Here is a 15,328-nt window from a genome sequence, read left to right on the forward strand (position 1 = left end):
ACTGATTCAGTGTTTTGTAGCAACTCATTTTCTTTTTGCTCCTTTCTCCTCTACCTTCTTCCTGCCAGACAATTCTATCTTCCTTTACAGTGATTTTCCTCTTATAATCTCCACCAAACTCATGCTCAAAACAATGCATCAAACACACTCAGTGCTGTTAATTCCTCAAAAGGCCAACAGTTACATCGCGGACACCAAAATTCGTAAGAGCATCAACCCAAAAAAGCAGAACAGCAGCAGTTAAAAATTATAACAGACATGCACAGTATCAAAGATCCATAGTACTGTCTCACTCCAGAGGGAATTTTATGTCATCATACCCTAGTATGTTTACTTTAATTCTTTCTCGGTGTGTGTGTGCACACGCACATGTGCAGTATTTTTAAGCACCAGAATTTAAAAGTGGGATATTTCTACCTTTTAAAAACAATGCCCTTTTTATAGCCTGAACGGAAAGTACTAATTCTGTACATACATTTGAATTAAAAATGGCAGTAACAGTGAGAATAAGGAGTCTAAACCTAAAATCTGTAATAAGCTGTGGAATATCTGGACCCTAAATCTTACATAAAAACCAGTCAGAAGACGACTGTGTCACAGGTTAAAGACCCAAACTCTTTACTGCTCACCTTTTATGTTTACAAACTGCTCTTCCAGCACTGATTCAGAGACCTCTGCTGGCATATGAATACTGTGGCCAAGGTGCATGAAGGGTTAACAATAACCTCCTTCTGATGCTTGGGGAATAAAGACTTTTGCTGTACTACAGTTAGACACTGAAAAAAATGTGAAAAAAATGCTAAAGAAAATGTTTGCAGCTGCTACACTGCACATTTTTCCTAAAAAGCATTAATAGACCAGCCTGGAAATAGAAGCTCTAATGTCCTTTTAGATACTAATGTTGATTTTACAAATTATTCCTAGTTGAAATTCACTTTACATTTTTTGAAGATCATAATTTCATCTGTTTATGTATAAACTGTGGGGCTTTTTCTCACTCCACAAATTGTTCTCATCATAGTATACCACTAGCACTTTGTCTAGTAAAAGGGAAAGGACTCATGCAGAGAGGACAAATTCTGCTGCTTTGCAAGGTGAGCATCTGACAGTCAAAACCAACTTGTTCCAAAGCACAGGTGCAAAAACCACCTAAGATTCTCATGCTACTTACTGGGATTTCAGAAGCAGCAGACTGAGAGGCAGTCTATTGAATTACACAACAAAAATTGTTTTAAATTTTCATGAATTCCACTTGAACACTTACTTGTTTATAAATGAGCTCAGCAAAGAAATATACCTGTACATATGTAAAAATACAGTTTGGGAAAAGCACAGAATGGGAGCACTTCATACCTTAAATGCTACAAATGAACTCTCCTACAGACGTTCTTTATTCTAGGACTTGGAAACCTGATACCCAGTGAATGTTTAAAGTAATGATGTTATGGTATCTAAATCTACAGGCATGTTTTATTCAATGTGCTATAAAATTAAAAGAGAATATATGTATCAGGTAGCTATTTAAAACCTGATGGTAAGCCATTTTCTAAAGTGCTAAATGTGTTGATTTAAAAGCATACAAAATGATGCAAAACCAAGGCATGCCACAGTATATACTTGGCACATCTGGACTTTTGATGGTTGAAATGTATTTGATTTAGATATTATAACCTTTAAAAGGCAGTCCCTTGATCTCATGTATTTTACTGAAATACTTATCTGCTGAGAGGAGGGAAGGGGGAAGGGGGAAGAGGGAAGGGGAGGGAAGGGGAGGGAAGGGGAGGGAAAGGGAGGGAAGGGGAGGGGAGGGAAGGGGGAGGGAAGGGGAGGGAAGGGGAGGGGAGGGAAGGGGAGGGAAGGGGAGGGAAGGGGAGGGAAGGGGAGGAAAGGGGAGGGAAGGGGAGGGAGGAAGGGAGGAAGAAAGAAAGAAAGAAAAAGAAAAAGAAAGAGGGGCGACACCACCAATTCTCTGGTCTCCACCCAGGACCTAGTGCAGGAAGAGCCGCTGTTTTGTGGAGTAACCACAGGTTGAGGAACCTTAGCACTAACTGTGATGTGATTATTTGTATGGAGAAATCCTAGTCTCTCTCGATTTGAAATGTTTAAAGTTGCTACAATGCCAAAATACTTTTGCACAATCATTTCTGAGTACAAAGCCATTATCTTGGGACTTTTACATGACATGCAAGCTCTATGCCTTTGAGGGTTATTATGCTGAGAAAACACTTTTAGGTGAGGAAATGGGTCAAAAGTAAGAACAGTGGTAAGTTTTCTTAAGCACTGTACCTCAATCACAATGGGGGATCAACAATTCCAGTAAACAGCCTACTCACACAGCTACTGTTAGAGACGATGAGGACACAGTCCTAGTCACACAGAAATTTGTTTTTAAATGAGCTTTAAACCCAAAAGGGGTTTTAAAATGGTCTAATATCCATTTCAAACTCATATTAACTTCAATTCACTTAATATTTACTGAATACCATGGCACCAGGAAAACATGCTAATTCCGAAGATACAAAGATGAATAACCAAAAAATTATAACACATCTCACAAATGTTGTAAAGGCATGTTTGAGACACTGAAGAGTCAGAGGCAGGGGTAACAAACTGTGAGGGAACGGAGAAAGGCTTCACAGAAGTTACCACCTAACCTGGGTTTTGACAGATGGGAGAGAAATTCCCCAGGCAGGAGAGAAGAGAGAGAATTCAAAGGTGTGAGATATGGCTGAATACTTCAAAGAGGGTGGTTTTACTAATAATACAAAGGGGAGAAAGGGGAAAAGAGAGAAACTGACAGAAAAGCTGGCAGAGACCAAGGATCACACCACTAAGCCTGATACCATGCTAAGTAATTTCATCTTAGAAGTAGTAAAGAAACACTGAAGGGCCTTAGGCTGGAAAATGACATGATCAAATCCATGCTTTCTCTCCAACAGACCCTATTCCCAAATAGATCTAAAAATAGCCTCTGAAATACCTGGCTCTAAGGCAATAAGTTGAGAAATGGGGGACCATATGGGAAAATACGATAACATGAAACTGTATCATCCCCCATGCAATTTAATTATAATTTCATTAATTCCAATCATGTAAACAGAATTTAAACACAAGATTAAACTGGGCAATTCTAATTATTTGAATCCCACAGTGGCTGGGAGGCAATTTCTGGTTGCCAGGATTTTATAGGAGTTTTCATCCCGTTCCTTCCTATCGTGACTATCCAATATCAAATGGACCCTTCTGAACAGTATATGTGCTATATGGTATGAATGCACAGCATGCCTCTTTCCTTGATGAATCCAATGTGTATTTTTAGCTGATGGACAGTAATAGCTATGATCACAGCCCAAAACTAGATGCCAGGAGGAATTCAGACCACAACGGCTCCTGGATATAAATATTTAACTGCAAAGAATAATAATAAATACTACATAAATAATAAATGCCAATTACAAACAAAATGGCAGCATTTTGACAAATGAAAAGATATGACAAAAGAGGTAACTTCTGGACCACTAAGTAAAATGAACTTAAGTGACAGATTTCAAAGAATCCCAAAATGAACCCCAAAACACACAATGTGGAGTCTGAATGAAAGGATGGTCCTGAACTTTTATAAAATATTTTAATACATTTCTCAGTGCTAGAATCAAACTGAAGAAAGCCACAATACTAGCAAAGGAAAAAGGAAGAAGGCATTCATTTGGTGGAAGTACATGCACTTGCGTATCTTTGTGGTGAAAGGCACATTCACGATGGCAGTGCACTGAAGAACCAGTTCACTGAGAATACCCTCATAACTGAAAAGGGCAAATGCACTCTTAAGAACTGAGAGCCTCCCTTTTCTTCAGTAATACAGTCCATTATGCAAATAAACATTGTATTTAACATCCATGCTTATTCCACTAAGAAGCCATTAGCATCAACTTCACCCTATAATGAGAGTCTGCATGGAGCTCAAAGTACATCTCATCATTTGACATTAGGGTCCCAAAAATTAACTCAACTGAGGCAGCTGGTAAGTACTAAAGATTGAAGAATAAAAGCCTATACAGCCTTTGTACCCTTATAAAGCTTAATGATACACCATTACCTAGTACAAATCGTTCGGTGTTACTAAACAATGGACAGTTCAGCTGACGACTACATGTATCATTTTAAATCAAGCATAAGAGTTGCTTGTTAACCTAGTGTCCCCTGAGTGCTAAATTAAGTGAGAGAAAAGCGGAGCACACAATGTTTTCATATCCAACTGTGTATAACACTCCTCTCTTTAAGAACATTAACAATTTTTTTAACTTCCTTTCTCCATCTACTTTAGTGGGAAAACAGTTGGTAATCACTTACATTAACAAGAGACTCCTTGAACTTGATGTGAAGTCTATAATTAGAAAGGGCAATGATGGCATCCTCAGCACGGCCCACATACTCTGTGCTTTCTCCATGAAGTTCAAGAAAAGGAACCTTCAAAATGGAAGAAGAAACCTTTCAGAGTTCTAAAGCAGTAAAAGCAAAGTCTTCAAGCACAGGCTGGACGAATGGATGAAAAAACCTGTCACTCAAAATAAATAAACAAGGGACCTAAAGAGGATGATTTATATCCACATAATTCAAATATACCTGGTTATTCAAATTCTAGACTACTGAAGGAATGACAGAGATATGATCATCTCAAATAATGAATTCTCAGGAAATAAGTCTTTCTAAAAAGAGAGATGTTTTCCAGCTTGCATTTCTACTATGTGTATGGGAGGGAAAAACAAAATTATACAGTGCATTACTTCAATCCATTAGTTCTGCTACATTGTTACTATGATGCTAAATACTTATTTTATAATCAAAGTGGCCTGTAATTACCTGAAGATTCTCATCCTCCCGGATCAGCTGCTTCCTGGGAAAGATCTGATTGGCCTGGATGCACTCAAGGCTGTGCCGAGTCTCTTCATCCTGGAAAAACCCAAAACCTTTAAATAATTTCAAAGCTCTCAGTCGTCCATATTTTATTTTTCTGCCATGTCAAGTAGTGTGATCACAATTGAGAGTCCAGTTACCAAGGTGAACAGGCAGAAAGCTCAAGGAAAAAATATTCATCCCCAAAGTGTTCCAGCCAATATATTAGGTGTCTCTAGTCAGAGAATACATGGGTGCAAAAAAAAAAAAAAGTCTTGAGAGGTTAAGAACATTTTTACTAAGCACAAGTAAGTTGTTAGTACATTACTTGTAAGACAAACCAAGAGTTTCTTCTCTGTAAGTTATGACCTTAAATTCTTATTTTTGAAAGCTATATCCTGAATTACTTAAGAATGAAATGATGTGAGGTCTACAATTTGCTTCAAAATAATTGGAAGGGGGAGGGTAGGAAGGAAGTGAGTGGGAAACAAATGAAACAGGATTATCCAAGAGGGATAACTGGGAAAACTGGGAAAAGCAGTGGTTCACTAAACCATTGTGTCTACTTTGGTTAGAAGTGAGATTTCCATAACAGAAAGGTTTCTTTAAAAATTTAAGTTTAGAAACTGAATCCCTCAAAAAGTGAAAATGTATGAACCACTGTCCCTAGTTTAATCTGCCTTAAATTACAAAACAGATTTCTATTAAGACAATTTCAAAAAAAGCACTAAATTCTAATCTAAATGGCACTTGAATTGAACTAATTATAATGTGTATAAAAAAGCAGTCTTTTATATTATGAACTTTTATGGTTTAGGAAGACAGGAAAAAAGCAATCTGTTGGAAAGCCTAACCGTAAATTATTACAGAATCTGTTTTATACAGCGCATTTTACAAGAGCAAAAGCCATATCATGTTCCCCTGACAGCACTAAGAATTTTAACCGCTAGTTAGTGGACAGTTCTACCTATATGTTCTGCTTAACACAATTCCAGCAATTCTTTAAATCTCCTCAAAGGAAAAAATAAATCCTACCTATAAATAACATCCTACCTATAAATCCTAATTATAAAACCCACTTACGGTTTTACCTAATAGCAATCTTAATCATAAAACAGTAACACTACTAATGTGGCTCTCAAAGTGAGGTCTACAGATTCTGAGACCTTTCAGGGGCTCTATGTGGTCAGAAACACCTCCACATTAGTACGAAGACATTATCTGCCTTTTTTCACTGTATTGACATTTGTACTAACAGTACAGAAAGAATTAGTAGATAAAACTATTGGCACCTTAGTATAAGCAATGACACCAATTTCACTTAGGATGTCCTTGATAATAAAAATAAAATTTTATTAAATCTTGACCCTTCAGTAAGTCTTTTTTTATAAAGGAAATAACATGAAACACTTCTGCCACATACTGACAATATTATGGTTGTCTCAAGGTACACCATCTGTGTAACTGTTTTAGTTACCAGCTGAACTAACCAGTTTTTTTCATTAAATACCATTTTAATTGAAAGAACTGACAGACTAATTCAGACTTAAGCTGGCAGATTTTTTTCCTCCAAATGACATCATTAATTACTAATGATAAAGCTTTCATGTGAAAATTTGAATCTTGGAAAACCCATCAACTGCTAAAATGAAGAACTTCACAGATTCCCAATACTTAAGCAGACTTTTCTGACGAAATCAGAGGCAATACTACCAAATGTAATTTTTATATATATATATATTTTTTTTTTTAAGATTTCATTTATTTATTTGTCAGAGAGAGAGAAAGAGTGCACCTGAGCACAAGCAAGGGGAATGGCAGCAGAGGGAGAAGCAGGCTCCCACTGAGCAAGGAGCCCAATGCGGGATTCAATCCCAGGACCCTGGGATCATGACCCAAGCTGAAGGCAGACACTTAACCAACTGAGCCACCTAGGTGTCCCCCAAATGTGATTTTTGAAAGAAATTATAGGGGCGCCTGGGTGGGTCAGTCAGTTAAGCATCCAACTCTTGATCTCAGCTCAGGTCTTGATCTCGGGATGGTGAGTTCAAAGCCCTGTGTTGGGCTCCATCCCTGGGTGTGGAGCCTACTTAAGAAAATAAAAAATAATAAAATAATAAAAGAAATGATATAGAGAAATATGTCTATATTTGGAATTTCGGCATTATTCAATGAACAATTATTTTCAAAATGACAAATGCGTAATGTTACAAAATCATGCATGAATAAAAGATCCATTTAAAGTGCAAGATAGACCAATGGCTTTAAACGTAATAGAATATATTGGGGCGCCCAGGTGGTGCAGTCAGTTAAGTGTCTGACTCTTGATTTCAGCTCAGGTTGTGATCTCAGAGTCATGAGATCGAACCCCATGTCCGACTCTGCACTCAGCACAGAGTCCCCTTAGGACACTCTCTCCCTCTCCCATGGCCCCTCCCCCCATCTAAAATAAATAAATCTTTAAAAAATGTAACAGTAAATATAGTAAGTTCACTGATATGGTTTCAGATTCCACATTGCAACTAACCTTTAAAGAAATATTACTTGTCCAAAAAAAAAAAAAAAAAATATTCCTTGTTTTGGTGTAACAGAAGAATATATACAATATTCTCCAGAGAGAAAAACTATTAAAATATTCTTCTAACTACATATCTGTGTGAGGCTGGATTTACTTCATATTTTCAACATTTTTTTCAACAACATATTTTAACAAATTAAATGCAGTAGATATAAGGATCTAGTTATCATCTATCAAGCAAAACATTAAAGAGATTTGTAAAAATATTAATAATGCCACTGGTTACACTATTTCTGGATGAGGAAAAAGTTATTTTCATCAAAAACGTTATTTTTTTTTTTTTAAGATTTTATTTATTTATTTGAGAGAGAAAGAGAGAACACAAGCAGGGGGAGTGGGAGAGGGAGAAGCAGGTTTCCCGCGGAGCAGGAAGCCCAATGCGGGGCTTGATCCCAGGATCCTGGGATAATGACCTGAGCCGAAGGCAGATGCTTAACCAACTGAGCCACCCAGGCACCCAAAAACGTTATGTTAACATTTAGTTGGTCTTTGTTATTTTATTATTAAGATTTTAAGTGATCTCTACACCCAACATGGGGCTCAAACCCACAACCCCAAGATCAAGAACTGCGCACTCTAGGGCCCCTGGGTGGCTCAGTTGGTTAAGCAACTGCCCTCGGCTCAGGTCATGATCCTGAAGTCCCTGGATCGAGTCCCGCATCGGGCTCCCTGCTCGGCAGGGAGTCTGCCTCTCCCTCTGACCCTCCCCCCTCTCGTGTGCTCTCTCTCATTCTCTCAAATAAATAAACAAAATCTTAAAAAAAAAAAGAATTGCGCACTCTATCAAATGAGCCAGCCAGGCACCCCAGTTAGTTATCTTTAAACGAACATAAGAACATTTTAAAGACTTCCCAGATTTAATTTCTAATAAAGTATAGACATACATACCCCCTCTGGGGTCCTCAATAAGTTAGGAATGTAAGAAGGGATCTTCAAAGCAAAGAGTTGGAGAACTGCTGCTCTATCTACTACACTGCAACACTAATTCAAGTGGTCTCCTCTGAAGTCACTTTCTCTCAAACCATTTTTCCAGAGCTAATCTGTGACAAGAGCCATACAGGGATTGAATAACAATCCCTCACCCATCTACCACCATAAAATCAGTCTCTTGGCTACTAGCTGACTGGGCCCATTCCATCCCCTCTAAGGAGCCACTTTATTTTGAGGCACAAGAATTTTACGAGCCTTTTAAAGGTTTGATATTTAAAATATAGAAAGAAATTACTGACTTCAAGTTCTAAAAATAAAACTGTAACAACTTTATAAATGGTTCATGAAATCCAGAAAAAATTTATGAAACTTCACTCATCATTAAATAAAGTCTTTTATATTTGAAAACAATCATGTGTTAATAGTCACATCCCTAGGGCTGTGAGGTATTCACCATGATGAATTAAGAAATTTTGGCTGATAGAGGCGCCTAGCTGGCTCAGTCATTAAGCATCTGCCTTCGGCTCAGGTTATGATCCCAGGGTCCTGGGATGGAGCCCCGCACCAGGCTCCCTGCTTGGCAGGAAGCCTGCTTCTCCCTCTCCCACTCCCCCTGCTTGTGTTCCTTCTCTTGCTGTCTCTCTGTCAAATAAATTTTAAAAATCTTTAAAAAATGGGGCGCCTGGGTGGCTCAGTCGTTAAGCAACTGCCTTCAGCTCAGGTCATGGTCCCAGGGTCCTGGGATTGAGTCCCACATCGGGCTCTCTGCTCCGTGGGAAGCCTGCTTCTCCCTCTCCCACTCCCCCTTGCTTGTGTTCCCTCTCTCACTGTGTCTCTCTCTGTCAAATAAATAAATAAAAATCTTAAAAAAAAATCTTAAAAAAAAAATTATGGCTAATAATTATAAAAGCAAAAGTATAAAAACTTATTCAGTTTCTTATACCAAAAAAAAAAGTTTAATTAAGGCAGTATATTTTAGTAAGGTTGATATCATATAGCTTAGAGCCTCTAAAAATATAATTACTTGGGGGTATACAAAGGTTTGTACAAAGGCTCCACTCCCATAAACACCAAAATAACTCGTTAGATGAAGAAGTCTGTGTCAATATGTTCCATTTTATCCCTCTTGAGTCATTTCCTCCAAGGTCAATGACTGGGTGAAGGAATAACAAGGGATACAGTCATATTTGAAAGGAACTCATTTTTCTCTAAGTGTTACCTTTTTTTTAGCTATTGACTCAAAGAACATTGAGTGTTTACACTTAAAACTAAGAAAAGATAAGAGGAATCTTGAATTTAGGAAGATTTTTCTCATAAAGCAATAGGGGAGAGGTAGGAAACACTATGAAGGGGAATGCTTTAAAAATTATTACGTAAAAGGGGTGCCTGGGTGTCTCAGTCGGTTAAGCGTTTGATTCTTGATTTTGGCTCAGGTTGTGATCTGGGGGGTCATGAGATCAAGCCCTGCATGGGGCTCTGTGCTCAGCGGGGAGTCTGCTTGAGATTCTCCTCCCTTTCCGTCTCCCCCTCCCCCAGCTCTAATAAAATCTTTAAAAAATTATTACATAAAAGTAATAAAAGTACACTGTAAACATGCCTCCTCAGCATCACATTAACTTTTTAACTCACACAAATATATAGGCCTAAACTTTTATTCTCTTCAAGATCATTTTACAAAGGCACTCATTTCTTCAAGTGATTATCAGACCTAGTTTTTTACTGACCTTTAAATAGCACAGAATTAAAATAACATAGGCAAGCTAAAAACAAAACCAAAAATGAGAAGCCATTACAAATCTATTCTTGCTGGCACATTCACTTGGGTGCTAATCCATGCCAATGTATATAACCAAAGTAGCCAGTGAAAACTGAAAATTGAATCATTTCGAACATAAGAGAACAGAAAATTAAGTCAGCAAGGCAAGATCATGAAGTAATATTTTTTCATAGTCAAATAAGGGCTCTTTTTAAAAGACTATCTCAATTCATGTTACCTATAAAGCTTTAGAGCTGATTTCCCCCTTGTACATAAATATGCATTTAATCACCAAAGACTTAATTAACATTAGGACAAGTTACTGACATCCTAGAAGAATGGTATTTCAAAAAACATTACTTGGCTAACACATAAGTCGAATTAACTGCCTAATTTATTATAGTTTTTAAGTTTCATGGGTAAAAAAAAGGTCAAACTTGAGATGGTTGATAGAGTAAGGAGCTGGAAGGAGACAAAAGGGAAGGAAGAAACAGACTAGAAAGTCTTGGCCTCATAAGAGGCTTGCAAAATTTCTCCCAGGCTACAAGTAGTAATTTATTAGTACTAGGGAGCATGTATTCCACATGGTCGATTTCCTGGTATTGCTGATGGACACCAGGCATTGTGGAATCTGGCACTTCTTAGCCTCTACCAGTTCCATAAGGTCAGTGGAGCTACCTACAAAAATCTTGAAAAGGGATTAGTCACCACAGTTCCAGGCTAGTTTCTGCTATTGGCTTATGTAGGTAAGAAAGGTAATCCATGCTTTAGAGGGGAAATCAACATTACAAATAAATATTTAAAGAACACAGGAAGCAGAGACTGCCAACAAGTCAAAATGCCTATTAACTAAATTCATATACAACGTTCCAGAATTTTAAAAAAAAACTACTACTGAGAGTAAAATATGTGTAGGAATACTGGACAAAATGTAAAAATGAAAATAATTATCAGTCTCATTGTCAATTCCAGTCATTATTCTTTTTTTTTTTTTTCCCCAGTCATTATTCTCAAGACTGGTATTGAAGGCCATCAAAAATACAAATTTCTCTTGATACAACACTTGGGATTTATTTCAAAATAATCCAAGAGTTGATGGTGAGGGAGTCAGAAGAAACAAGTATGGCCACGAATTAATCATTACTGCAGTGGATTGATGCACATGATGGTTCACTGCACTATTCTCTTTGTACAAGCTTGAGATTTTCCATAAAACATGAAAACATATTCTATTAATGCTTAACCTCCCAAAAAAGACTTCAATCTCATTAAGAATCTTTACAAGCATAAGAGAGGATGTTACTCAAATTAGTACAGAGCTGTACATTTTAAAAAAGAAAATTTGGGGTGCCTGGATGGCTCAGTCGGTTAGGTGTCCGCCTTTTTTGGCTTAGGTAATGATCCCAGGTCCTGGGATCGAGCCCCGCATCGGGCTCCTTGCTCAGCAGGGAGCCTGCTTCTCCCTCTCCCTCTGCCTGCCGCTCCCCCTGCTTGTGCTCTCTTTCAAATAAATAAAATCTTTAAAAAAACAAAAAAATTTCAGTACTCCTGAATGCACTACACAAATAATGATTAAGTATATATGACCTAAATGCTGAAACAGAATATACCAATTAATTGATATTAATTAAATCAACGGTTCAACAACTTGCAAAATGTTATACAGCTAGTAAAATGAACATTAGGAATCCAATGAATCAACACGGGAAAATGTTTAATTCCTTTAGTGAAATAAGCAAAATAGAAATTTAATTATGCTTTAATTCCAAATACATAAAAAATATTCAGTAGAAAGGAATACAGGTAGGTAGAAAGGAATACAACCATGGGTTCTGGTATTAGAATTATCAATGAGTATTTGTAAAAACTTGTTATAATGTTACTTTATGAGAAATTAAAAAAAAAAAAAGACACACGGCCATACTGCTCCCCAACTACAGCACACAAAATCTTCTCTGAGTGCACCAGAAGACTATCCACAGGGCACTAACAGAGACCCCAGCTGCACCAGGGCGAGGACTGCACTGTTGCTAGCTACATGGTCTACAATAAAGGACAACCCCTCAGTACAGAACAGAGCTGCTTTTATAAGGCTGTCATTTGTTATTCATTAGCATTGGCAAACATACCATATAAATATTAGGCAAACACTTTTTCAATTCATTAAAAACTCTATGGGAAAACCAGTAAAATAAACTGTAGTCTAGAGAAATAATATTAAAAGTTCATCAGTGTTTGGATATACAATCTATCAAAAAGTTGTTATACCCACAAACTAAGAAAAAACTGACCCAACTTCAAAATGAAAGTAGTTACCTTTCTCCTCCTTTTAGTATGACATTTCTGCACAACTAGTTTTTCTGTTGTGTTTTAGTTTGTTTTTAAAAAGCATTTTCAACCCATGTCCCTAATGAAGCTTGAAATTAACATGGCCTTTTCAATTCCTTCTTTGTGCGCCAGCATGAAACAGAGTTTGGATCTAGGAAACATAACAAGGCAGAAGCAGAACAATATTACAGAGCACCATTTCTTTTTTAAGCCTTGAAGCACTGTTTACATATGCTCAGGACTGATAGAAATGTGGTTGGCTCATTGCTCATCTTCTCTGCTTGGACTGAGCCCTAAATGGCCTACAAGTCACTGAAATATCCATTATATGCTCTTTCCAGTCAAAGATGTAGGCAGGAGGTGTGCAAAGCTGCTTCACCTTCTTTGGGATAAAAATACTGTCTTAAATACACAGAAAGGGGAAGGTAGGGATTTACTTCTATCCAGAAAGGTGAATTCATAAAGAATATGTATATGACCATATCATAATTCTTCTAAACACACACACACACACACACACACACACACACACACACGGTTTTCACTACATCTTGCTTCCTAGAAAAGGATTAAGAAACCTAGAATCCAAGAACCACGAATTTTAGTCTTGAGTCCATTTATTACCTGACTGAAAAGTAATAGACAATATCTAATTCACAGGATTAAATAAACCATTTAAAACACTAAAATGCTCCATTATTACTAAATAAACAATAAAAGAAGGGTAACGGGCGCCTGGGTGGCTCAGTTGGTTAAGCGACTGCCTTCGGCTCGGGTCATGATCTCAGGGACCTGGGATCGAGTCCCACATCGGGCTCCCTGCTCTGTGGGGAGCCTGCTTCTCCCTCTCCCACTCCCCTTGCTTGTGTTCCCTCTCTCGCTGTGTCTCTCTGTCAAATAAGTAAATAAAATCTTAAAAAAAAAAAAAAAAAAGAAAGGTAACAAGAAGAGAGTTCAGGAAAAGTAAAATGATTTACAAAAACAAAAATGTATGGACCTATTAGTGTTCACTTAATTGCAGGATAGAGTTCAATTCCAATTTTCTTGTTATTTCTTTTTACTTACCATGACAGGAGACCCAGATTAGGAGGAGAAATCCCCTTCCCTTCTTCAGTGTCTGGCAAGGCTTTTCTTTCCTTTACACCTGGATCATTAAAAAGAAAAAAAAAAAAAAAAAGGACAAAATTGGCAATTTTCTCCCTACTTGGCCATATTCTAATTAAAGAACTACACATACTTGGACCTGCAGACCTGACCAGAGTCACCCAAGAACAAGTTAAATATCACCCAGCCAATTCCCACTAGTTAAATCCAAACTCCATAATGCCTTTGCGAAAATCCTCATGGTCCTATTTGAGCAAAAACGTAGCAAAGACTCATGTTTCTAAGGCTGACGGTAATATGAAAAATGTTATAAACTATGGATGAAATAATAAAGATTAAAACCAATCTGCAAATGCAAAAACAATATTCTTATAATATTATAGAATGTTTCTGTGCTGATCTATGTATTCAAAATGGATCTCCCTATCTGTGAGAACCAAACTGGCTTAGTAAGCAAAATTTGAAAAAACTGCCTTATTGCCCCAATATTCTATGCTCATCTGAAAAGTCACATAATAAAAAGGACTGAAATACTGATACATGATACAATGTGAACGAACTATGAGAACATTATACTAAGTGAAAAAGTCAGGCAAAAAAACCCCATTATTACATGATACCATTTATATGAAATGTCCAGAACAGGTAAACCCATAAAGACAGAAAGCAGATTAGTGGTTGCCAGGGATTAGGTTGAAGAAGGAATAGGGAGTAACTGCTCATGGATACAGGGTATCTTTGTGGGGTGATAAAAATGTTCCGGGATTAGATAATAGTGGTGTTTAGCACAACATTATATACATTGTAAAAATCCCTGAGCTATAAACTTATAAACTATAAGTTTCATATGATGTGAATTATAGCTCAATTTAAAAAAATGCAGCTGGGGTGTCTGGCTGGCTCAGTTAATGGAGCGTGCAACTCTATCTCAGAGTTGTGGGTTTGAGCCCCACGCTGGGTGTAAAGATTACTTAAAAACAAAATCTTTAAAAAAAATAAAAAGAATTTTTTAAAATGTAAAGAGTGTGCACATAAGCAAACTCTTCATAAAACACTAAAAATAATCTTACAGCAAGAAAGTTATGGGACTAATCCAGCAGCAATAAATTGCATTCTAAGCATCTATAGTATGGTTTCTAAAGACTAATTCCCACTGCAACTTGGTAGAAGTGTCAATGTCCTGTAATTTAAAAGGTTAAATTAAAAATAGACATACGCATTACTTGTATTAATTCTGAAGCATGTTTGTACACACACAGAAAAATGATACAGGAATTTTTATCAATAGTTACCCCTCCAAGAAAGAGAAGTGGAAGTGGGGACTTTTAGTGTTTGCTTTTAAGAATTTTATTTATTTATTTGACAGAGAGAGGGACAGGAGAGAGGGAACACAAGCAGGGGGAGTGGGAGAGGGAGAAGCAGGCTTCCCGCTGAGCAGGGAGCCCGATGCAGGGCTTGATCCCAGGACCCGGGGATCATGACCTGAGCCAAAGGCAGACACTTAATGACTGAGCCACCCAGGCGCCCTGGGGACTTTTAGATTTTATACTTAGAATTACTTTACATTTGTAATTAGGAAAATAAACTTTTACAAAGAAGTGTTTTAAAGAAGAAACTCAGAATAATACTACATAAAAGGTTTTCACTTAATCTAAGGCACAGTGTGAAGATATTGACCTCAATCAAAAAAACAGTAAGGGAAGGGGCGCCTGGGTGGCTCAGTCGTTAAGCGTCCGCCT

General features: G+C 37.4%; 1 protein-coding gene across 5 annotated transcripts in view; it reads right to left on the reverse strand.

Annotated features, from left to right (window-relative positions):
- Nucleotides 1-15,328, reverse strand: part of MTMR3 (myotubularin related protein 3) — a 140,459-nt gene that overhangs the window by 40,921 nt on the left and 84,210 nt on the right. For all 5 annotated transcript variants that reach the window (XM_021703608.2, XM_021703612.2, XM_021703610.2 and 2 more), the window contains exons 3-5: nt 13,551-13,629; nt 4,861-4,950; nt 4,351-4,467 (exon numbers count right to left, since the gene is read on the reverse strand). In XM_021703608.2, coding sequence (XP_021559283.1) covers nt 4,351-4,467; nt 4,861-4,950; nt 13,551-13,553 — 210 coding nt within the window. In that variant the 5' untranslated portion in view covers nt 13,554-13,629. The remainder of the gene's footprint in view (nt 1-4,350; nt 4,468-4,860; nt 4,951-13,550; nt 13,630-15,328) is intronic.

This window comes from Neomonachus schauinslandi, chromosome 14 (genome assembly GCF_002201575.2).
Source record: "Neomonachus schauinslandi chromosome 14, ASM220157v2, whole genome shotgun sequence".
In the NCBI taxonomy this organism is placed as follows: Eukaryota; Metazoa; Chordata; class Mammalia; order Carnivora; family Phocidae; genus Neomonachus; species Neomonachus schauinslandi.